The sequence below is a fragment of the Polyodon spathula genome, chromosome 5 (genome assembly GCF_017654505.1).
Source record: "Polyodon spathula isolate WHYD16114869_AA chromosome 5, ASM1765450v1, whole genome shotgun sequence".
In the NCBI taxonomy this organism is placed as follows: Eukaryota; Metazoa; Chordata; class Actinopteri; order Acipenseriformes; family Polyodontidae; genus Polyodon; species Polyodon spathula.
In genome coordinates this window covers 55,080,784-55,106,879 of record NC_054538.1, presented here as the reverse complement: position 1 = coordinate 55,106,879, position 26,096 = coordinate 55,080,784, and the positions used below count along the sequence as shown (strand labels likewise).

Genomic DNA, 26,096 nt, shown 5'->3' with positions numbered 1-26,096 from the left:
ACAGAAGGTCCAGTTATTTATATCTAAATACAGGCTAATTTTTTAACATATTAGAATGATATAGTGTTATAGTGACTGAAGTCTGTTCATACAAAATCCAGTTAAAGCAGGTTTTAAGACAACCTCTGCTTTTTACCAATTTTAGGGTTGATTAATATGAAACACTATTGTAAGCATTTTCCAATACTCATTATTTCAAACCAATATCTAACTTAACATATTAACATGTCCTATGCTTTCCATTCTCTTCCTGCCAGGTTCTAATTAAGTTCTGTTATATATAAAAAATGATTATTTGTAAGATAAACTCCTATCTTCTGTTATCCGAAAGGTATTTCCTTTCGTTAATAGTAACGAGATTGCTCATTATAGAGAGGATCATTTTCAACACTGCCTGTACCACAAGCAGGTGAGAATCAAGGTTACAACATTAGTTTGTATTCCTTTAGTGAGTTTACTGTTGGAGTTACAGTTTGTACTGTTTTTATTTTATTGTCTTGCTGCTTTTAAATACAACATTCTAATAGCTGTATTATTGTAATCTAAATAAAATATTTACTTCTAACTGAGGGGCTCCTTTTAGAACAAGTCTTAATACTTTTTTTCAAATAAGATACATGACTGCCAGTCATTTAAACTATACATGTGTTTAGCTCCCAGAAATATGGCAGCAGTTCTAAGACTTTAAATGGTTGATTCAATTCTGTTTTCATCACTGTAGAATATTTGCTTTTAAATCAGAGACTTTAAATCGAACACACTCCTTTCTATAAATAAGAGACCTAACTGAGTCTGCTGTTTTAACCGGTTACCCTGTACACTCATTTTTAAGTCTTTTTAGTTTTTCCATTACAAGATTTTAATTATTTTTCTAGCTTAAACACCTACACTTTAACATAACATGTATAGATTTATTTCAAAGTATGTTTTTCCTTTTTTACTCAGCTCAGCAGCTTTCTCCAGAAAAATGAAAGAGTTGCCCACTTCTGATAAGGGTCTGCCAAAAGCTGGTCAGCCCGCCCTTTCTCTGCATGCTTTTACACAGACTGTACATAACAGCTACTTAATATTTTCTACCAAGTATACAGGTCTATTTGAAACAGAGTACATGCAGTATTACTATGATTACTGACAGAGTATATCATATTATTTCAGTCAATACAGGCTAATTTAAATCATCCAATTCATGTCTATTAACTCAGCACTCAGCACGTTCCCAGCAGCTTGGGCTGGATCTGCGAACGCCACGACAGGCCTGTGCAGATCTGCTAAAAAACATTTTCTAAAACACATTACAGTCATCACAATGTATTTTGCAGTTCCACAAATGTTCAGTTTGTTTCCCAAAGATCAGCCCGCTTCCAGTAGCTGTGACAGTCTTGAGTCAGTTTCTGCTTACAGGTGTGGGTGACAGCCTTTTAAAAGCCTGATACCTGCAAAAACTTAAACTACATTCTCATTCCCATCGTCAGTGGGCAAACACATTTTAACTGAATCTGGCTCCATCAAAGAACCGCACACCCTTGCAAAAGGCTGTCCATGCTAAAGGATCTAATGACTTCTAGCACAAAAGGGATGTGCCAGAGCCATCTGATACCCGACATATCGAGTGGGTGGTGTATTTTCATCAGATCGAATCACAAAATAAATGTTTCTCCACTTGAACTTAAAACAACACTTTTTCTAATTATTTATGTCTAGTCACACTGTCAACAAGGTTCCCCACAAAAAGTTAATAAAACATTACAAATATTACTGTCATACCTTAAGATGCCTTTACAGCAACTGCATTGGAGAAAGAAAAAAAAAACTCCAAAGAGGAACACAAGAATAACTCTTTACAAGTCCAGATTAACAAAGTCTGTGCTCTCTCCAGAGCTTACCTTCTGTTTTTATTCACAAATATTGCGGCATCCACATTCGCCGGTTTCAAAAAAGGGAGTTTGTTTACAACCATCCCTGCTTTGCTGAACACACACTCACTCAGCAGCGATGTTGCAGGGATACTTAACATGCTCTTTACCAAGGCTGCTAGATTGGGAAAGTGTGTCTGGTTATTTTTCCACCTAATCAATAACTGGCCATTTTAATTCAAGAAGGTGTTCAAACATATAATAAACTTTGTTCCACCTAGTTTGTGCATCCTGTATTAACTTGAGTGGTGCTTTTTCTGTGTTCAACATTTCTGTTTGTTTCCTATTTAAAGGACTTGTTGCCATCTCACTCTTTTTAAAATGTGCAGCCAATCTCCTTGCTGCTGCCACTAATGTATGGACTTGTCGTACATCCTCCAAGCTTTTCTGAATGCAGAGATTTATACTGTGCCCTACACAGCTCACACTTGCCGTGCTACCAAAAAGTAACACAGCACGCTCGCTTGCAGAAAGCAAAGATATTGCTCTGCACACGTTGTCATGAACACAAGCTATTACTTTTGTAGACACTTTAAACTCTGTGTTTATCCGATTGATCACTTCTGCTAAATTCACAGCTGTGTGTCTCTCGTGTAATTTTCGTATTGCAATACTTTTGACTCGTTCTCAGTTTTGCTTAATGTAATGGCAGGTGACTGTTTAAAATGCTTTTTGTGCCACGGTTGTCCATACATCGGCGTTGATGGACATTGAATAACACTCCTGACTTAAATCCTGTCAGAGCTTTTCTTTTGCACATTCGTGGTCCAGAGTAATGAATTTGGAGATTGTCATTCGATGGGCATTTCATAGCCCGGAGCAAGATTCACAGTCAGATTTTTAAACGCAGCTCCCTCTATTATACTAACAGGTCTGATATCATGAGTGACAACATCTGCTGTCAGGCCTGTTATTTCTTTTGCTCTGACGCTTTTTGGATCAACTTTCTTTCCAAAATAAGCTGTCACTGAAGGTGTGGCTTCCTTTTAGTTTTCTACTTGTGTTCCCGCTGTGGTGTTTTGTAAAATGATAAATGATCCCACAAGTTGGTGGTATTGCCACAGAAATTCAATAAAACTCCACAAATAGCACATTTTACCTTTTACATTTTTTTATTTTGTAAAAAAAAAAAAAAAAACTATTTAAAATTAAATTAAATCGACAATTTAACTAGCAAAATCTGATCCTGAAATGCAGCCTATCTCTAGTCTCTTCTGCAAAGCTTTTTTGTTTGTTTGTTTGTTTGTCACGCTTACTCTGAAAACGTATGTGCTGCGTAGTGGGCAGGAGGTTTTTTTTGTTATTATTATTTAAAGGAACCTAACGAAAGGCAAGGAATAAGAGTGTAGATTTACATTTTGCCAGTCCTAATAAAAAAAACTGTCCTATTAATGTGTGTGTTTGTTTTTTGTTTTTGCCCCCCCCCCTCCCCCCCCCAAATCATCGATTTTATTATTTTATCCATTGATGGTTATTCCAACGATTCGATGCATTGTCCCAGCCGTACAGGAAGAGCTGTGTTATTTATGCTTTATAAATAGTTAAATGTACAAAGCTTGTTTGCCATATGGATTTGGAAAATTTAACTCTGCTCAATGTTATAAAAGGTTTATTCCAGGCTGTCCTGTATGATGAGTCATGAAAAAAAAAAAAAAAACTTGAATTTCTCCTCCTCGTGCTACAGTGGACTCTTAATGGCCAATTGCTTGGTGAGCTCAAGTGAAGACACCTGCTTATTGGTCTTCAGAATCTGGTTACTCACTGATACCTGCTCTCAAGAGTGTGGGTGTAAATAGGCAATATGCATGGTCTTGAGCAGAGGGCACTAATTGACTTCCACTTCTCCTGAGCTGTTTTTGGTAATAACGATGGTGAGGGAGTGTAATTGGACATTAATTGGGGAGAACATCAGTACAGATAAAATAAAAAAGTTTATGTAACCGCTTCCTCATTTAAAGTCACTATCAAAATTGGACAATAAAAATCTTTTACAATAGTGTGGAATTGCATAGCACTTCCAACCAGCAAGTGTTGCTGTGATCCATTGCACTGTTGTGCTGTATGTAAGTAGAAGCTTTGTGGCAAGAATTATGTTTTCATTTGTTTGACAGAAGTCACATGGAAACCACAAGCCCAATGCAATAATTTGAAATATGAGAAGAATAATTTTATTTCCCTGGAGGCTGAAATTTGCCAATGAAATTGCCCACTTGAGCACAGTTGTCTTGTAAATTCAATCATGCCACATGAATAGGTTCCTGCAAATGCTCCACGAGGGAACTGTAGCTCTTTTCCTGCAACGTTAAGACAAAATGAGTTCAAACAGGCGTTTTCGGAAGGGGGAATTGCTTTTAAGTTTGAAAGATGAGTCAGGGATTTGCAACATAGGCTTGAGGCCTTACTGGATAATTGAAATTGTTGTTTAAGTAACAAGTAGTTTGAGTTGTGTCAAGGCATTGATAAACTAGCCATTCTTAGGGCAGTTGTTGCTGCCAGTGACCAACTGCGGTGCTTGCCAGTATTACTTGTCACCTCTTGAAAAGGTGCTGAAATCTGTTCAAGGCTCTTCCATAGCAAGGAGACTCAATTTTTACAGCTCATTATATCTCACAATTGTAGCTTTCTAATTCTTCTGAAATTTGTTATGTTTAGCCCAGTCTACTAACTGCAAGTTTATAAACTACCAGTATTTTTAGTTGTTTGTCAGAACCAGTTCAATGCCTGGAGTAATTGCCCTAAAAATAGTTGTTTTACTAAGGCTTTTGAAATCAAAAGTGGACTGTTTTGTTGTGCTCAGTTTGGTTTTAATAGAACTTCGTACTAGCTCAAAGGCTGAGCTTGTCAAGGGTGGCGTGTATGGCAGTGGTATTGATGTTCTAAGAACTATTAATGGGTTTGAGAAGAGCCGTGAGAAGGCCTTTAGCTCTACAACATCAACAGATGCACATTTTTTCTTTCCAAATGCAAAGCTTGAGATTAGCACCTGCGCAGCTGCTGTTTAGTCCGACAGCCACTAGATATGAGTTTGGACAGAGTTCAGGCACTAAAATGTTGATTTAAAAGAACATTTAAGCAGTTCAATCTATGTATTACTTTACTATTGTTTATTAATTAGCCACTTATGTTATTCAGAGTTTAAGAGAAATGTACTGTACCTCAGTAAGAACTCAATCATAATGAAAAAAATAAACATCAACTAAAGCGATGGAAGCCTCGAGGGTGCAGGATCTCTTCAGTTTCATTGCTGAACCCCCAAAGGGGAAATTATACTGTACATTCTGGCGCATGGCTTGTCAAGCACTAATATGAGACACCCTTGCGATGCAAAGATGTGTTTTGCCCATTAACAGAGCATCCAGTTTTTCATCTGGAATAATGTTTTGCAACTGAACACAGACGGTAAAATATTTCAACACCAGCTATGCCAGACCAAAAGCATAGCAATGATTCCTCATCAAATGTTCTCTTCTGGTGTCATTGTAAGTTTGTTGTGATGCGTAGAAGATAGGGACGTCCGCTCTGCAAAACCGTACAAGAGCTGGTCTTCAAGGATTTCGAAGTGTACTGAGCTGCCATTGTTCCTGTGTATTAGATGCTGATAGAGAAGGAAACAGCATTGTCGAAGAGGAATGAAAGGAAAATAATGGATGGCAGACCATGAGAGAACCTTGCTCCAGTGTGACCTATTTTTTGCATTTGTATTAAGATCAGAAACCTTGATGAAAACTGCTGAGTCACTGAAAGTCTCATATCCAACCCATGTACTCCTGAATCAACTGAAAACAAAAAGCTTTTATATGCTTTTGTTTTTAGTAAAAGGTTGTCCATCATTTCAAATTAACACAGGAAACAGTTGAAAAGAATGCATATTGAAAGTTAACACATCAAATAGATGATACCAAAGCAAAAAAAAAAAAGTTTATTGTAATATCTGCACTTTGTAAATAAACGCCCAAGCCCCAATATATATATATATATATATATATATATACTATATATATATATATTATAGATATATATATCTATATATATATATATATATATATATATATATATATATATATATATATATATATATATATATATATATTATAATATATATATATATTATATATATTATAGTATATAATATATATTATTTTTTATTATATATATAATCGGGTTTTTTTTTTCACACATAAACATATATGAATGAAATGAGTCAGTGCTTGGGAATTGTGACCTGATCTTTACACCACCGGGCAGTAGTCTGTGTCATCAGTGATTGTTCACTGATCCACTGTCAGTTCAGTCGGAATGACAAAGAAAACGCCCTCCACTCGTAAACTTCAAAGTAAAAATGGCTGAATGAAAAAACTGCTGAACAGCGATTCTGTGACACAAAATGAATTACAAAACATAAAATAAACTTTAAAAAATTAAATAAACATGCGGTACGAACTTCAAAAGCATTTTGTGTTATTTATTTGCTATTTAGTTATTTACTTATTCTATATGAGCTACATTTAAACAAAATACTGTAAAGCCATAAATATTTGCCACCAAAATATTTGACGAGTGACACTCATAAAACCTATTTTGCTCCACAAGTGTTGCACTGGTAGTAGTGATTTCCATTACATGAGAGTAGATGTTAAACTTCATGTTGATTTGAACTCGGCTCTCGCCAAGATAAGCACCAACTAAGACGTAGCTTTACAGTAAACTAATGTGATCCATCTGCATCTCCATCCATTTGCGTATCTTTCCATCTGATGATGTAGATATTCTTCTGTCTGGTGTTGATTGCTGAAGTGTAATGCTTTCTCCAGGGATCAGCTCATTTTGCCTCCCCAGCTCATCAGCACACACAACACAGGCGATGCTGGCTCCGGGGATCAACCCAGTGCGGTCTCCCCAGTGCATCAGCATGACAGCCGTCTGGATTGAGCTAAGTAGGGTACTTCTCTGGGGTCTTCAATCCTCAGTGTTTCGTCGACTAGTCCACAACACCTCAAGAGGGCTCAACAGTGATTCTGGCGTCCCAGCATCACCCCCAATTCAATTGATGCCATGATGAATACGTTTGTGACTAATTAGCTATTAACATTTAAAATATTGAGTACTTTGTATGTTTCAATATTAACTAAATCAATTTATTAATCAAACTAATAAATCTTCTAACATACCGGTAATTGATTTGTTAAAATGTTTGGAAACACTGCTATTTTATTAATTACTGGCTCGTTCACAGCCATCTTAAAATAACGCTAGAATCGGTTTTGTTGGAAAATAATAATAAAAACAACGTTTTGACCGATTCAAATTTCGCTGCAGATGGATAGTGGCGAAAAAGTAACTTATGCAATACTCTAGTTTCCTTCTGTATTGTTGCACATTCATTTTTTTGTGCATGACAGTTCAGTGTGAGAGGTAATGACTGGACGTTTTAGTTAGTGTTCAGAATTTAGGATTTAAGAGTTAGGTTTTTATGCACGTTGTACTGGTTTTATTCAAAAGTGATTCCTCTTCAGGTATTTATGAATCAAAATAATAAGAGACATGTGCACTTTCTTGTTTGACCAAGAAAAATAACTGCATTTGTAAAATTTTCAATTATACAAAGATACCTAATTTTAAAGGTTTGATAAAAACATCTCTCTTGGTTTTTGCTGTTTATTTTATTTACTAAAATTAAAGCTTTTCAAAATTATTATTTTCACTCAGTGCATATTCTGTGTGATTTCCTTCTTTCACAATATTTATTCAAATGAATAAAGTACAGTTTAAATTAGGTTTATTTATAATGTTACAGGTTTAAAATGTTTTTAATTTTAATTTCCCAAAGAGTGCTAATAGTGGGGCGCAGTGCCTAATGCAGTTGAACAGGTGGGCCTCGGGTAACAAAAAATAAAGTTTGGGAACCCCTGTTCTATATAATGAAACTTTTTGTTTTAAATTGCACAGAAACCTACGTACTAAAGTGATGAATAATGGCATTGTGTTCTGAATGAGTTTAAGTAGGACGGTTATAACAACTTTAATTTGGCTCAAACGTTATTTGAATTGGGATCCTGTTTTTTAATATTGGATTGTAAATGCATTTATAGTAGAGCTCTTCAAACAGAAAGCTATAAATAAACTGCAATCCATTACTGTGTCTTAGCAACACATGGCATTATCCAAGCATTTTGTAACATAAACCAGAAGCATCCTTCTCTAACAAAGCATTTTTTTCTTTGACAGCTGACTGAAAGAGCCGTCAAATCTTTTCCATGGTGTGAATTGCCATGAAGTATGTGCAATACCAGTGCTTTTAATGTTTTCTGTTACGAGTAATATAGTGGTCCTGTTGAGCGCCTATTCTCGACATGCTCTGAGAGAACCCCATTGACTAGACCCTGGAGCTGGTGCTGCTGCCTCAGTCAGTCACATTTGGTAAACACCAAGTTGTGTGTGTGTGTGTGTGTCAATTTGCATCTCTGTGGGTTGGACAAAGAAGATAAGGCTACAGTTACAAGATGAGTGGTTAAACAGATTGAGCTAGTCGATGGATCTGCAGTGTTCAGTGTGGATAGACCTCCTGGGAGTCCAGCATGTGGGCAGGATGGAAAAAGTGCAGAATAGTCCATGCAGGTTTTTTACTTTTAAGATGTTGCGCAACCCAAATATCCCTGAAAATCAGCAGCTGTGGCATCTGCTGGATCTTGGTGAACAATTAACCCTTTGCGGTCCTATCACGTCAAGCACAGGTCTCTAGTCGTTTTTTCTCCAGAAAAAGCCGAGAAAACCTTTCAATGACTGAGTGAGACCGATAGCTGAATGAAGCAGTAAAAAAGGGGTGATACAGATAGCCCCTGGACCACAGAGATAACATGGTCACATAACAAAGGAGGTAGCTGCTTCCACATTTGCAGAGTCTTTTGAGATGTATAGCAATAAAATAATGACTAGGATCTCATTATTGAGGAGTTTGGTGATAAACGACTGTAGTTGTCCTCATAGTTTAATACAGCTCTGGAATTACGCACAGTTTGCACAGTTGCTTCCCAGGTTGACCCCACCAATTTAGGAGTTTGTGCTTTTTGTCTTCTGGGCTACTTTAATTAGATGGTGTTGGTAAGTGTGTGACCTAGGGAAACTCCCAGGTAAGTTGGCTTCAGGTCATGTACCAACATTTGACTGTTTAGGAAGATGTTGAGCATGATATAAGTGAAAACAAGATTATAGTCTTTCTCTATATACTGTATGTAGTGAGTGCCAAGACTTGCAGGTGCAGGTGCTTCGGTTTGGATGGAAACCTGCCAGATCATTACTCATAAACGTGTTAAATTGAGGGCTTTATTCTTTACAGGATCATCCTTTCCAGGAGTTTTTAGCTACAGCTCAAGAGTGAGGCACACTATAGGTCAAAAGTTGACCACCAAAGATGAATCTTTACCCGGCTTTGTTATAGCTACTACCATAGCTTTTTGCCACATTTTCAGAAGCTTTATTGGTGTTCATAAAGAAAACTTTTGAACTTGGTACGTTAACCTTTTCACTTGTGCTTTTGTTTTTTACCCTTTTGCTGAGTTGCAGCCCTTCATGATATTTATTTTCTTTATTGAAGGTTGCAGGGCGTTTTGTTAATGGCACATGCACATTTTTATTTTTGTTTTGTTTTTCGTTCTTCTTAATTTCTTGAAAGCAAATGTTCATTTTAAAGAGTAAGTAGCATGGTTTCAAAAATATAGCATTACATGTCCCCAGGTGTTGCTACAACTGTTTTAATAATGTACCTGTAACTTTTTACACTTACAACAATCCGGAACGTATAGAAATGATGGCTGCCCATGATGAGGCTATTGAAGCCATTTCCAACCCTTACTGTGGTTGGTTCTTGCATGATGATTCTTAACAAGAAGAACGTGGCACTGTTTTTAGGAACTGAGAATCTGTATCTGATCAGCACCTTTCTATCTACAGAGAAGCCATAGTTCTGGGAAGCACAGACTTCACAGAAGAGGATGTTGTACGAATTGTAGAAGAACTCGGGAAGGAATACAAGGGAAATGCCTACCACCTCATGCACAAAAACTGCAATCACTTCTCGTCAACACTGTCTGAGGTAAGAATGTTTCAGCACAGCTTGTGCCTTCTGTATAGCACTGATTGCTATTGGAGGTACCATCCCATACCAATTTTATTTATATAGTACCTTTAATGGACAAGTGTCTTAGATGCTCCTTTACAAGGGTGACCTGGGTAGCAATCAGGAGGTATCTGCTCATTCAGATGTTTAATTTCACATTGATCATCCATCACTTCATCCACAAGACAATTTCAGAACATCATTTGCAGTTGTAAACAACAGTATTGACTAGCTGAAACAATGTCCAATTGTGTTTTCATCAGACATTTAAACAAATTAAGGCTGCAGGTGTATTTTAAAGCAAGGTCTTTCCTCCTCTATTATGAGAGTACCCAGTTTATTTTTACCCAAAGCTTTTTACTCAAATTGTAAAAAACATTCCCAGTTAAGTTACCGGTAATTAAGAATCCCAGAGTGCTGTGATATTGAGACCTGAGAGCAAAATTATTTAAATAAAATAAAAACTGTTGATTCAATCAGAAGGGCCATTTTGAGTTTTAATCAAAAGTAAACAGAAATAACATGGGCAAAACACAGACACACAGGCCAAACAAACAGTTTAAACAAAAATAATATATACTTTTAGAATACCGTGCACAGTTTTAGATAGAGCTGTTAGTTTCACATACACACGGCTACACAAACTCCCCTAAACCCCAATGATATTTCTTCATATATTTTCACCACAGCACACAAAACCCTCACCTTCACCAACATTACTTCTCACCATCACTTTCCTGACTAAGAGTTTGCTGCCTCCTTTTATACAGCTGTGCCTGAGCTCGATTTGCTTGTCAATCATTCAGTCTAGCTCAGGCACATTCTACATGTGTTTCTTTGGCAGGGGTGCCAATTAATCCTTCCCTACCAACCCAAAACAACTGCACAAATAAAATACATTTAAATAACATTAACAGCTACTGAGTGGCCAGCCATGGAGCTTGCCAAAATGGCACAATCTGCTCAGTCAGGTGTGGGGGACATTGTGGCACCCCAACCCATCAAGCTTACAGCTCTGGGTCTGGTCCCTGAACGGCTGCGTTTAAGACGTCTGGGTCTACCAAATAGGGTGTTTGACACCCTGCAGAGCAGTGTCCACACATTCCCAGAACGGATACAAGTGGGGCGTCTTTCAGACATGGTGCCTGCCTCGAGGTTTTGACCGCACGACCTGTCCCATGGTAGTTTTATACAGCAATTTTTCCAGGACCTGTTTGACAAGTGAAAATCTCCCTCTACTTACATTTAATGGTCTATCTTGCAGCTATCTCAGCTTGCCATGTCAAAATTGATTTGGTCAACCCAGGAGTTCACTTCCTGGCAGGGCAATTTTTTCTCGGCATTCGACGTCAACCAGTCTGTGGAATTGGAGGCTTTCTCTCCACCTCCTTTCCAGTCTGACAGGGAGTGACAGCTCTATACACTTTGCCCTGTTTGGGCACTAGCATATTATGTTGACAAGACACAGAGTTGGAAGCAGTCTGAACTGTTTTTTGTCTGTTATGGGTTGAAGTCCCATGGTAATGCCTGTCTGAGCAGATGGTATCTGAATGGATAACAGACACAGTCAGCACTGCCTATGAGCGAGCCAACTTGCCCCCTCCAGAAAAGCTCACTTCCCATTCCAACAAGGGCATGGAAACTTTGTGGAGTTTACTCCAGGATGCATCTGTCAAGGACATTTTCAATGCAATGGTGTGGGTTACTCCCCATACTTTTACCAGGTTTTATAGACTGAATGTCATAGATCCACAAAACCCTGGCTTTGGAGCGAGAGTGTTGAGGGCAGCTTCAGGGTTGAACCTCACAAGATAAACACAGAGGTGAGTTCTTCCTCAGTTTTTTAGCACTAGCTACTTGTTACTGGGGTTCCTAATGATAACGCACAAGGCAGTCTTTGGCTTAGCCTTGTAGCATTCCAGTCATTCTGCAATAGTGCCTTGCAACGGCATTGGTATTCATGCCCATTAGGTAATGGTTACATTTCGTACTTGATATGGAACGTTAGGTTATTATCCTAACCCTGGTTCCCTGAATGAGAATTGTAACCATTAATCTTCACAGTCGCTGCGTCCATAGTTGCAGCAGGCTAGAAGAAAAAATGATAACAAGATCTGTGTGTGGAGGCCTTGTATGCCCTCGGGGGCTGCATGACTGCGTCACAGGAGCAGCTTTGATATATTATTCAGGTTCTGGGTCTTTAGGAGAGAAATACCCATTTGGTAATGGTTACATTTCTATTTCAGAGAACCAGGGTTATGATAATAACCTAACATTATCTGCATTTATAAAAAAATAATACAAATGTAAATGTCATACTGATATGAATAGGTGCATTATGAGCTAATTTGTATATGTTTTATAAGAAACAAAGGGGTTAATTTGGTGAGTCTATACCAGAATATGTCACAACTGGATTTGAAAGGATTATATAGTACAAAGGACTGCATTGCATCATTTACTAGTTGTTTTGGGGGTTCTGTGATGCACTGCTGTTATGGATTCTGTTCAGTTTGGTGAGATGAGAGGTTAAAAGCTCTAGAGACCCACGAATGCCGAATGTTCGGCTCTGCTTAGTGGTTAGGGCTCACTGGCGGTGTGCGAGATTGCCAGTTTGCTAAACCTGGTATAACCATAGATAAACCAGCTGGGTACAGGTTTATCAAATCAGCCTGTTAACCAAATAGTTCTGACTAGTGACTTCATTAGTTTATTGTTTGAACCTCTAATTGGTTGAGCACATGATGCCTATAACTTTTTTCTAAGCATCCTCCCAAATTGTAGGAGACTTGGAGCTTTCTAACCCTGTACAGATAAACTGAGCTAGTCTTTGTGTGAACTCACTGGACATGAATTTGAACCACAGTAAATTATACTGAACAAAAATATAAATGCAACATGTAAAGTGTTGGTCCTATGTTTCATGAGCTGAAATAAAAGATCCCAGAAATTTTCATTAAGCACAAAAAGCTTATTTCTCTCACATTTTGTGCACAAATTTGTTTACATCCCTGTTAGTGAGCCAAGATAATCCATCCACCTGACAGGTGAGGCATATCGAGAAGCTGATAAAACAGCATGATCATTACACAGGTGCACCTCTTGGTGGGGACAATAAAAGGCCACTCTAAAATGTGCAGTTCTGTCACAAAACACAATGCCACAGATGTCTCAAGTTTTGAGGAAGCATACAATTGGCATGCTGACTACAGGAATGTCCACCAGAGCTGTTGCCAGAGAATTGAATGTTCATTTCTCTACCATAAGCCGCCTCCAATGTCGTTTTAGAAAATTTGGCAGTACGTCCAACTGGCCTCACAACCGCAGACCATATGTAACTTCACCAGCCCAGGACTTCCACATCCAGCTTCTTCACCTGCGGGATCATCTGAGACCAGCCACTCGGACAGCTGATGAAACTGTGGGTGTGCACAACCGAAGCATTCTCAGGGAAGCTTATCTGCGTGCTTGTCATCCTCACCAGGGTCTTGACCTGACTGCAGTTCGACGTCATAACTGACTTCAGTGGGCAAATGCTCACTTTCGATGTGCACTGGCACCCTGGAGAAGTGTGCTCGTCACGGATGAATCCCGGTTTCAACTGTACCGGGCAGGTGGCGGACAGCATATATGGCGTTGTGTGAGCGAGTGGTTTGCTGATGTCAACATTGTGCACAGAGTGCCCCATGTTGGCGGTGGGGTTATGGTATGGGCAGGCATAAGCTACGGACAACAAGCACAATTGCATTTTATCGATGGCAATTTGAATGCACAGAGATACCGTGACGAGATCCTGAGGTCCATTGTCGTGCCATTCATCCGCCGCCATCACCTCATGTTTCGGCATGATAATGCACAGCCCCATGTCGCAAGGATCTGTACGCAATTCCTGGAAGCTGAAAATGACCCAGTTCTTCCATGGCCTGCATACTCACCAGACATGTCACCCATTGAGCATATTTGGGATGCTCTGGATCGACATGTATGACAGTGTGTTCCAATTCCCGCCAATATCCAGCAACTTCGCACAGCCATTGAAGAGGAGTGGGACAACATTCCACAGGCCACAATCAACAGCCTGATCAACTCTATGCGAAGGAGATGTGTCGCGCTGCATGAGGCAAATGGTGGTCACACCAGATACTGACAGATTCATATGCGTATTCCCAGTCATGTGAAATCCATAGATTAGGGCCTAATTAATTTATTTCAATTGATTGATTTCCTTATATGAACCGTAACTCCGTAAAGTCTTTGAAATTGTTGCATGTTGCGTTTATATTTTTGTTCTGGGTACATTGAGCGGCCGTCCTTCACTGAAACAATGAAAGGAAAATAAATGCTGAAAATGTCAACTCAGAACTGCATAATGTCGTGAAAGTGGACAGTTGAAATCGAATGTCAGCCTGGCCTCTATTTCTCAGTAAGTTGTTGAACCAGGCCTTCAGACAGTGCTACTCCTCCACCAATTAATCTTCACCCTCTTGTGGGCCATGAGGCTGTACTGCAGTTTGAAATGGCAGTATGCACCATGTTCAGTTGATGAATTTCCTAATTTAACAAGCATGATAAGGTTTGGATTTTGGTTCAATTTCTACAGGCCCAGGGATAAAAAAAATATTTGGTTTATTGAGTTGTGTATTAACCCTTTCAGGACCAGACGTTTTTCAGTGGGATTCTCCATCCGGACCAGGCTTTTGACTCTCTTCCTATACAAATTCACTAAAAATCTTTTTTTTTACAGTAGCATCTTAGATAGTGTCATTTTTTTCCAGAACAATCTGGGAACATTATAAAGTACTTCAGCAACCATACCAACTTTTTTTTTAACACACTATTTATTTATTTATTTAAGTAAGTATATTATATATTCTGCTAAAAAATACGTCATAGTTCATGAAATAGAATCTGCTTATATCCACTCGTTTCTTGATAGTTATAAATGTTGTAAAAAACAGAAGAACCTTGTGATGCTATCAGCGATGATATACCATGAGGGCATACACAACAAGTGTACAAAATAATCGAAATAAAACTAAAACAAAAGCAGCTAAAAATAAGTTTACTGTGATCACAGTGGTGTCGTGCATGGTCTGTAACAGGAGGTCTCTCTCTCTGTCTCTCTCTTGCTTTCCTAAGTTTGGTTACAGCAATAAGTTTTCGCAAAGAATCTTTGTTGTCTCAGTTGCACAGACCTGTTTGGTCCTGACTCTCAGCAGGGAGGTGTGTTGGGGGCAAATGCACACATGCATCTGAGAAGCCAGTGACAAAACGCTGTTCCTGTTGCAGGCCATTTTGGGAGTGGAGACTAGTGTCTCCACTTTGTTTTATCCTTTTTTTAAACTGCATTATTTCTGCTGCTAAAACTTTACTGGTCTAAAGCATTTAACATTCAAGTACACTTCCAACTAAACCTTTTTATTGCTGTGGATTTTCAGATTCTGTGTGGGAGAGAGACCCCTCGCTGGGTGAACCGGCTGGCCTACTTCAGTTCCTGCATTCCTTTCCTTCAGAGCTGCCTTCCTAAGGAGTGGCTCACACCGGCCGCACTGCAGTCCAGCGTCAGCCAGGAGCTACAGGGCGAGCTGGAAGAAGCAGAAGACGCTGCCGCCTCTGCCTCATCACCTTCACCTTCCTCCTCTTCCACCACCACTAATGCAATACCCAGGCCGGGCCACCATGCGAAGCGATAATCCCAGAGAATAGCAACAGTGACTGAAATGTAGAATATAACTGACTCTTACTCAAAATTAAATTTGTTGGTCTATATCATTTTAGAGGGTACAGGTTGTATGGGAAGGGAGAAAATACATTCCTTTTTAGTAGAAAGGGAAACAACAAAAACAGTTTTTTTTTTTTTTTTTAGTTCCAGTTACTTGCTCAGGACTGTAAACTTGTAGTCCATTGATAATCAGTGTTCTGTCTTTATTTAGTTGGGCGGGGGCAGAGTTTCATCGCCTGTTGAGATTATGTATACTGTGTGTTTTTTTTTTTTTTTTTTTTTTTTATTGTGCTGGCGACACTCCTCCCTCCCCTTGTTGCTCAAATTTCTGGGTCTAGGATGAAGCAATATGTTTGTTGTGATACCAAACAAAATGTGAAAGCAGAGATGGATATAGACATAGGTTTTAAATGAAGAATAATGTCCAGACCATCAACTCCTGCCACTGGGTCCTCCCAAAACAAAAAGCAAGTGAATAACACAGCAGTGTCCCTAAGCCTCCTTTTTTGCTCCATCATTTTAAAACTTTTTAAGCTTCATTTGCAATAATTCTGGGAAGTTTCAGTCTTTTTAAAAAAAAATTCCAGGTGTTTTTTTAGTTACATCAGTTGCACCAGTCTAATGGACAATACAATGCTTAAACATTTTGAATACTCATGTCATTTTTTATCTGGCATACTTGCCTGTTCTAGAATTCATACAATATTCTTCACATTTGAATGTCACCTAATGTAAATGCAGGAAAATTTCTGATAGTATGATGTGGGACTGTGATTTTCAGTATTATTAATCTTACTGACATTTAAAGTAAACGTCCTATTTCCAATTTATCATTTCTTTTTCTGTATGCCAATCTACAGCTCAATATGCAGTTAGTGGTGGGGGGAAGAAAACCCAAGGCTGCTGCAAATATGTTCAAAAGAGAGGCTTTAGCTGTTTGGCTGCCTTTGGGAAATAGCTTTATATTGTTGTTTTCACCAAGTGTATTCATACATTATCTTATTTGCTAGATGATAACAGCTTGGGCATTTGTGTTTTTTAGCCCCATACCATCTCTGCTTCCAGATTACCTAGCTAGAGCCCCTATAGCATAGTTTGGCCACAAACAGGATGCAGTCTTGACCTGACTGGCAGTTGGGGGAGGGGGATTAACAATGTTAATACTGAATAGAAATCGTGTTTCTTGTGTTCACACGAGTTTTCATTGTCAGCTCAACAAAAGCACTGCGTGGGTATGTTGGAACCTGCAGCAATTTTTCCAACCTAATTAAGCCGTTTAATTCAATAATAAAATCCCAGCAAGCTTTGTGCTTGAGGTATGTTGAGAACAATCTCATAAAAGGGGTGCAGTAGTAGACCTAGAATTTGGCCTGACAGCTGCTGTGGCCTAGTACTCTGTTCAGTTATTGTACACAAGTATTTTTTTATTTTATTTATTTTTTTCTGTATTGTCTTGCTATTATTGTTTAGTTATTTTTATGTTAGACAATAGACATTTTCACAGTCTGAAATGTTCAAATGTGGGTTACACAATGTGATCTGAAATGTGTTAATATTTGAATTCAGATTCTTAATAGACTATGCATACCTCCCGAGTTCTGGTTACCAGATACCTCTTTCACTTTAGTGGATAATGTCATTCTTCGATATATAAGTGTACACTGTGGGCATAGGTCATGGTGTTGTGTTGTGTTTTTTTTTTTTTTGCTTTTTTTCTTCATGATTCTTTATTTACTGTCCAGTGGGGAGGGAATGCGCATGTTACTGACTTTATTTGAAAACACTCTGGTAGTTGAACAGGAAGGTGATTTGTATAGTTAAGTATGTCTGTTTTTTTAATATGGAGGCACTGGGCATGACAACACATGACTGATGGCGAAAACATTTCCCATGAACTTGTCTGTAGAACTTCTACGAGTGGGCCAGACTGTATTCAGAGTTTCAACAAAAAGCGATTTGATATGGCAGCTAACTTTCAGAGGGAATTCTTGTTGAGCTCAGATAACCTGGAGAACCCACACAAGTCAGGAATCAGGAGGAGGCAGTGGTTGTGAGACTGCAGCTTCTCAAAACCTGTTTCTCCCAGCAGGTATCTCCTCAAATTTAAAAAAAAGAGTACCTCAGTGACAAAAGACGCAGCATGAGCATAGTGATGGCATTAATGAGCCTTGACTGGACATGGTCTGGTACCACCATTGCTAACCTGCATCTATCTCTGTCAATTGTGGGAGTGGTGCTTATTTCAAACTGAGCAGAGGTCTGCAGTGGACCCTTGTTTTAGTTGTGGTACTAAATATATTTTTCTGGTTTTTTTAAACCTGATATTTCAAAAAGAGACTAACTTACTTAGCAATATAAGAAATGGCTTTTACCAACAAACTTGTCAAGACAGTGCTCACATGGTGGGAACTGAAACAACCAATTGCTGCTGTGGGTGTCTGACACTTAATGTGGCTAACCAGCTGTATTCAAGTTTGATAAGATTTTGACTCCCACGCCCTTGCTTTTTACAATCAGCATTCACATATCCGACCCAATACAATTTTGACTTGAGAGACGGTTAAACGAGTGATCTGATTATTTCATTTTGTCCTGTTCCAACCCTTCTCCGTTAGCTGAAAGGACTGTGTTTCAAAGTGTAGAGTACATTCTTTTAAATCTGGTACATATTAATTTGTAGCAGTTTGTAAAATTCCACGTTACGACCCAATAGCAAAATTAAATCAAAATGTTACCCATGCACAGATTTGCATATATCGTAAGTCAATGCAGTTAATGAAAAGATTTAGAAAAAAAAAACACACATTATCCAGACTTGAAACGGTATTCAAAATTGCATGTGCTGCTCAATAAGGCTCTAATTTGACACTTGTAAATGAAAATGCATGAAAGCAAGATCACAGATTATAAACATTTTTAATACGTTGGAGTATCTAATACTGTTTAATGATTGACTGTTTCACATTGCCATTCTGGAATCGCTCTTCCCGTTTGCTTATTTGTTGCTGCATTTTCGTCAGGTAAAACTCGCTGAAGCTCTGTGTAACCAGCGGAGTATCTCTACAGCCCTGGAGCATGGAGCTGACACACTGTCCTGATACACAACCATGTGCGTGAACTGATTTGCGCATGCGAAAAAGAAAAAAAGTGGGCTGTGACGGATAATCAAATACATTTTAACATTGAAGAGATGGGCTTTATATCAGAAAAGTGTTGACAGGTAAGTGCATTAATATAGTACATATGTTTAATGGGAATTGATTTTATTCTTAATACAAGGATGGCAAAAAGTGATTGACGTGTATCTGGTATAGTATATCCGAGTGCTGACTAGTAGTCTTCACAGATATGTTAGTATTGTATGTGTGTGCATGGTCGCTGGTCACATGATTGCATTTATTAAGTGTTATGATGTAATAGTTAATTGAAAGGATCAAATAAACTATTTTATTGCAGCAGTAAGAGAACATTACTCTGAAAGTGCTACTTTCATTAGACACCTGAATGCTAGAGCATGGTTAATATTTGCACAAGACATTGTAAGTCTTGTGATGGTCTAATATTCCCTGGCTGCAAGTGTCAGTCAAAGTTACAATATCGGTACAGTATATAGAAAATAATATATGGGTCAGAATATATTACCACACAGTATTGCTTGCTCAAAACTAATGAGAGACATATTTTATGTGGTAATATATTCTGACCCATATTATTATTATTACATTCTAGTTTTGTTTGGGTAAACTGGTGCGCTGCTGTAGAAAATGCTGCACTCAGTTATGTTAGCACAGATTATGCTGCTATGCTTCGGTGAGAAATTTGTTCAAAGTCTTTCAGGTAGCTGTTCAGATTATCTCACTATTATTTTATTGAATGTAAAATACTACAGTGCTTCTTGTTAGTTATAAATTTGGTGGCTGTTGACATTAAGTGCGCAGGCAGTGATGATGTAAGCAGGAGGAGTCTGACAAAAAATGATACTAGCCATGTACATACATATGAATGTTGTCAAAGGAAATTGGTAAAAAAAAAAAAAAAAAAAAACCCCCCAAAAAAAAAAAAAGATATCGCCTTTACTACGCATGCGCCAGTTTCTGAAATTAAAGCCAGTTGGCATATTCTATCTGAACTTTAACCATTGAACACCCTTTATATCTCAGTTTATTTTAAGTTGATTACCATACAATTATAAATTATAGCACTGTTTTAAACTTTTAAAATGTAAGAATCTTTAATAGCTACAATTTTGGAACAAATACTTTGCTACTTAAATTGCATTGTTTTAATAGCACTTCATTATGACATACCGTTAAATTAATATAATTGACTGTATTTTTGTTATCTATTATTATCATTTAATTGTATTGGTTAACTTTACCTCACTACCCTGTTTACAAAGGGTGGAATGGTAAAGTTACATTTCTAAATGCCAGAAACTGTATATTATCATTTTTCATGGTGCAAATATTAAAATAAAATTAATAAATGCGTTATTTTGTATATGAGACTTATAATGCATTTATCATGCAATATATTTGTGTGCAATTTGTTGAAATGTGTTCTTTTTTTAAAAAATTGAACAGGAACTCAATACAGATTAGTGGAAACTATCTATAAGTAATAATATAGTCTGTCAATATTGAAACTGTATTAATGACTGGAAAACCTGCAAAATCCCTGTGCAACTTCACTGTGGTAACTTTGAAGCCCCTTTCACACTGGCATGCTCTACCTGGGTAAGAACCTTCCCGGGTCAGGACCCGGTGTCATACGGGTCGGGTACGCGATTTCACACTGCTTTTGATAAAGCAGGGTTGACCTGGGTGACAGACGCAAGTAAACAATGAGCGTATCAGTGCCCTGAAAACAACCAGCCAAGCTTCTCTGCATTGAACTGTCGGCCCAGATGTTGATTAGAGCAAATGTTTCTCATCCCTGCTGCAATCTGGCTCATGGTGTGTCTCAATCAACACAAATATGGCTAAACAGAAATGTTCCTTGTGGAAGTGAAACCTTCACGAAGGCGTAGCTATTTGTTATTGCATTGGCTCACGAACGGCCATCAAGCATTTGTCTCGTTCAACCCGGGTCAAAGTGTGTCATCCCACATCATGAGGTGGTTAACCCGGGTTCAACCCAGGTACGTGGTTTCACACTACGTGGGATTGTGACCCGGATCTGGTCCCATGTAAGAGTCCAGTGTGAAAGGAGCTTAAGTTTAAGGGAACCTATGAACACTTGAGTACTTGCATATTTTAAAGTATGATTGGAACAACATTTTGTCAAGGACTGATTTCAGCCACACACAAATATAAATTATAACTATAACTAAAAATGTTTTTAAAATGTATTTTTTATTTTTTTTTTTTTTTGTTAAAACACATCGAATTAAATATTAAGAGACATTTGATAAAGAATGGGGGAAAAAACGGTACAATCGATCTCGTGAAGATGGTAAATAAATTAAACATGCGTTTACACCTTGATAGATAAGATGACATACGTCACATTTTAAACAAAAAAAAAAAAAAAAAAAAAAAAAAAAAACTTTGTTTTTGTATTTCAAAAATAACAATTCACTTTTTGGTCCTGTAATCTCAATTGAATTTCCAACGAACCGTCCCTTTAATTTAAAAAATTTGCGCATGTGCAGAATAGGCGATATCTATTTTTTTACATGGCCTACCAATTTCCTGTAAACACCTGAACTGATGCCAGGATTTATTTTTTCCACTTTAGGGGTCTGGTACCATGGTAACCTAGAATATATAATATGTCTCAGTTGATTGGTTATATTGCCTAAGCATTGTATCCTCTTCTGTATAACAAAAGGTGCAATGTCCTTGTCCAGTCAAAAGGATCAGATTAGTTAAGTGATGAAACCCTGCTTTTTCATTGACACAGTCTTTCACTTCTTTTTATGCCTGCTTTAAAATAATTAATGAGCAGGTTGTAATGTTCGTGTAGGAATATGTTGCCTGATGGTCATCGCTGTATCCAAGAGATCCTTGGTTTGAAACCAAGGAATAAACCACCTGACTTCTTGTGTGACTGTGGTTACAAGTTATGTTACCTTGCTTGTGACTCAGCCCATCTAGATTATTGCATTGCCCACAAAGACATGGTTCACTGTCTTTGAAATTAGATATACCATCTCAGTTTACCAATTCTGCTAATTCAAATTCAGGCTAAATTGGTCTTGCTATACCTAAAAACTATATTTCCATACTGAAAACCGAATAACAAAAATGTATCAAGTTTTAATAAATCAAGTACATTAGAAGAAAACATACAAGGAGAAAAAACCTACAGTGGTTTGAGAGAAGTGTTCTTAATGTTTTATGCAGAGTTTCATAGATCTGATTTTATAATTCAGCAGTAGGTGAATTTGTGAAGATGTTATTGCAGCTGAAAACCTGGAAGGACTGCATACCATATTTGTTCTGGAAACGTCCGTAGCTAACATGTTTGTAAGACAAAATACATATTATTGCAGGGGTATTATTTTGAATTGAACCAGGTGCCTGACCATTTGTAACCTTTTGGAATTCATAAAACTTTGAGAATTAATGTGTTTAAATTGTTGTTTTTTGTTTTTCTAGCTGAACATAATGGTAGTTAAATGTGGTGGGATTCTGGGATTTGTTCATTTCTAAGAGTTTTGTCTGATTTCCTGTGTGTTGTTATAAGGTACTTTCCAATGCCTGCTCTATCACTGGGACACCCTAGCTGCTGGTCCTGTTATAAAGTGGACATTGGTTCTAAACCAGAGGTGACAGCACAGTTTGATACTTTTTTTTTTTTTTTTTTTTTTTTTTACTTATGTCAGAATTTTACGAATGTAGGAAGATTAAACTGCATTAAACACATTAAAACTGTTCTCCTTAAGGTCTAAAATATTGCTGCCCTCTTTTCACAATGTCAACATCTCCATCAACTTTGTGTGGCGAACTGTTAAAATAACTGCACTGCAATAAGTAATGTAAGAGTGCACAGTAAAACCTCATATCTTATGTATTAACGAACACCCCAAGGTACACAAGAAGTCAATCCTGTTTCTTTTTAATCTTATTGTTTCAGCAGCTACATATGCAGGCTGTGATCCACTCAGACTGGCATTCTCTATTATCGTGTGCCTTAGAGTGATAGTTTCAATACTTAACTGCAGTAGCCTACATGTTGGTACATTTTTCAAATTATTATTATAAGTGTCACTGTATATAAGACATTGTAAAATGTGTACATAAAACACGTTTATAAAAATGTCTCTTGGGTCAAAACTTTCTTTTCTACCAAAAAAGCATTTAATCACATGCATTAAATAAAACATTGCCTTGGTGAATAACTGCACACTGCTGTTACCTACACTGATCCTGACGTGTCAAAAACTGGACACGCGTTAGAGAAATGAACATGGGTTAAACAAAAATAAATACATGCAATCATACACTTTGAATAAGAATCTTTAAATTACATTATTGGTGGTTTTTCATTAAAAAAAAAAAAAAAAATTAAAGGTCTATATTTAGGTGTTTAAACTAAGTCAGGTAACTTCTCTTTAACTAGTTGATGGCATATGTGATATAGGCCAGATCTAAGTGCTTTATATTAGAACGCTCCAGCCAATCTAAAGGACATTGTTTCCAAAGTGGCAAACTCCTGGATGGTGGTGGTAATCTGCCCCTTTGTTCGTGATATGCTTAGGTTACATATATCTATGGTAGGCAACTAGAACTAATGAGCAAGTCCTGACCATTCAAAGCACCATAACAGAAAATGAAAAAAAAAAAAGCAATTTGAAGAAAAGTGATTCAAACCACTTAAAATAATTGCAAACCTCATAAAAAGCTGAGCTAGCAGTTAAAAAATAAGAACATTGAATTTGAAGTTACTTACCCTTTAATGTTTAATTTGTTTTGCATAATATATTAAGCATCAGTTTTAGTCTTAATTGATATGACAGCAGATACAAAGAGGGTTGATTGTAGGCACTCAGTTGATTCTTCTGTAAAGTGATGACTGTAGATCATCTTGGCTACAGACTGGATTTCTACCCTGAAGAAATGTGGGGCTTCTAACCAAGGTGGGAAAATACCCTACTGAAAGTGATAGGGTTGGTGTTTTTGTCCAACCTGTGTATGCAATTTAAAAAATACAGCATGTTGAAAGTAAATGTATTATATGTTTTTTTTTTTTTTTTTTTTATCTGGGACAAACAAACAAATTACAATATTTACAAAAGTATCTTTTCAGTGTGTCCTGCTTTGGTGATTTTCTTTTGCATATTTTCTGTTTGCTGCCTCTTCTCGTATTTACTAAATAATACAGATCTTCCAAGTTGTTTTGAGTTTTAATTTTCCAGATTCCAGCTGAATTTGTGAGATTTAAATGGAACAAATCTGTAAGTCTAACAGGTCTTTAAAAAAATAAATCTAAAATAATGATACAAACTAAACAAAAATATAAACGCAACTTGTAAAGTATTGGTCCCATGTTTCATGAGCTGAAATAAAAGATCCCAGAAATCTTCCATACGCACAAAAAGCTTATTTCTCTCAAATTTTGTGCACAAATTTGTTTACATCCCTGTTAGTGAGCATTTCTCCTTTGCCAAGATAATCCATGCATCTGACAGGTGTGGCATGTCAAGAAGCTGATTAAACAGCATGATCATTACACAGGTGCACCTTGTGCTGGGGACAATAAAAGGCCACTCTAAAGTCACACAACACAATACCACAGATATTTCAGGTTTTGAGGGAGCGTGCAATTGGCATGCTGACTGCAGGAATGTCCACCAGAGCTGTTGTCAGAGAATTGAATGTTCATTTCTCTACAATAAGCCGCCTCCAACGTCGTTTTAGAGAATTTGGCAGTACGTCCAACCGGCCTCACAACCGCAGACCACGTGTAAACAAGCCAGCCCAGGACCTCCACATCTGGCTTCTTCACCTCCGGGATCGTCTCAGACAGCTGATGAAACTTTGGGTTTACACAACTGAAGAATTTCTGCACAAACTGTCAGAAACCGTCTCAGGGAAGCACATCTGCGTGCTTGTCATCCTCACCAGGGTCTTGACCTGACTGCAGTTCAGCGTCGTAACCGACATCAATGGGCAAATGCTCACCTTTGATAGCCACTGGCACTCTGGAGAAGTGTGCTCTTAACGGATGAATCCTAGTTTCAACTGTACTGGGCAGGTGGCAGACAGCATGTATGGCGTCGTGTAGGGAAGTGGTTTGCTGATGTTAACGTTGTGAACAGAGTGCCCCATGGTGGCGGTGGGGTTATGGTATGGGCAGGCATATGCTACGGACAACGAACACAATTGCATTTTATTGATGGCAATCTGAATGCACAGACATACCGTGACGAGATCCTGAGGCCCATTGTCGTGCCATTCGTCTGCCTCCGTCACCTCATGTTTCAGTATGATAATGGACGGCCCCATGTTGCAAGGATCTGTACACAATTCCTGGAAGCTGAAAATGTCCCAATTCTTGCGTGGCCTGCATACTCACCATTCATGTCATCCATTGAGCATGTTTGGTTTGCTCTGGATTGACGTGTACGACCACGTGTTCCCGTTCCCGCCAATATCCAGCAACTTCTCACAGCCATTGAAGAGGAGTGGGACAACATTCCACAGGCCACAATCAACAGCCTGATCAACTCTATGTGAAGGAGTTGTGTCGCGCTGCATGAGGCAAATGGTGGTCACACCAGATATTGACTGGTTTTCTGTTCCACGCCCCTACCTTTTTTTTAAGGTATCTGTGACCAACAGATGCATGTCTGTATTCCCAGTCATGTGAAATCCATAGATTAGGGCCTAATGAATTTATTTCAATTGACTGATTTCCTTATATCAACTGTAACTCAGTAAAATCTTTGAAATTGTTGCATGTTGCATTATTATTTTTGTTCAGTGTATTTGGGGTGCATAGTGCTATCTATACCCCTATCAGCATCTGAAGTTATCTTCAATGTAATTATCAACTGCACACATTTCAGGACCCCTTAGAAACAGCATATGTTTTGACGACCACAACACAGCTAGCATTAAAGCTGCGAAAATAAGCTTTCAAATAATATATGATGGTTCTTTCCCTTTGTGTGTAAATGTGGGATTCAATTTCTAAAACATGCAATGTTTGCTCATTCTACTGGTCACCTATGTTTGCTATTTTGTGCACTTTCTGTGCTGACGGTATGTTACCCCCTCAATCCCCACTTGAATAGAATCTGAGTGTGTGCTCAACAACCAACATGGTTTAAGACATTATAATAGGCAAATTATCTTCAAAGGGTAAATGCATAGTTTACTTGTTCTGACTCTCTGTGATA

At 38.0% G+C, this 26,096-nt stretch overlaps 1 protein-coding gene across 1 annotated transcript in view; it reads left to right on the top strand.

The window, feature by feature from the left end:
- Positions 1 to 18,957, top strand: part of LOC121316060 (deubiquitinase DESI2-like) — a 47,829-nt gene extending 28,872 nt beyond the window's left edge. Inside the window, exons 4-5 of the mRNA XM_041250785.1 lie at positions 9,861 to 10,002; positions 15,465 to 18,957. Coding sequence (XP_041106719.1) covers positions 9,861 to 10,002; positions 15,465 to 15,719 — 397 coding nt within the window. The 3' untranslated portion in view covers positions 15,720 to 18,957. The remainder of the gene's footprint in view (positions 1 to 9,860; positions 10,003 to 15,464) is intronic.
- Positions 18,958 to 26,096: the final 7,139 nt, after the last annotated feature.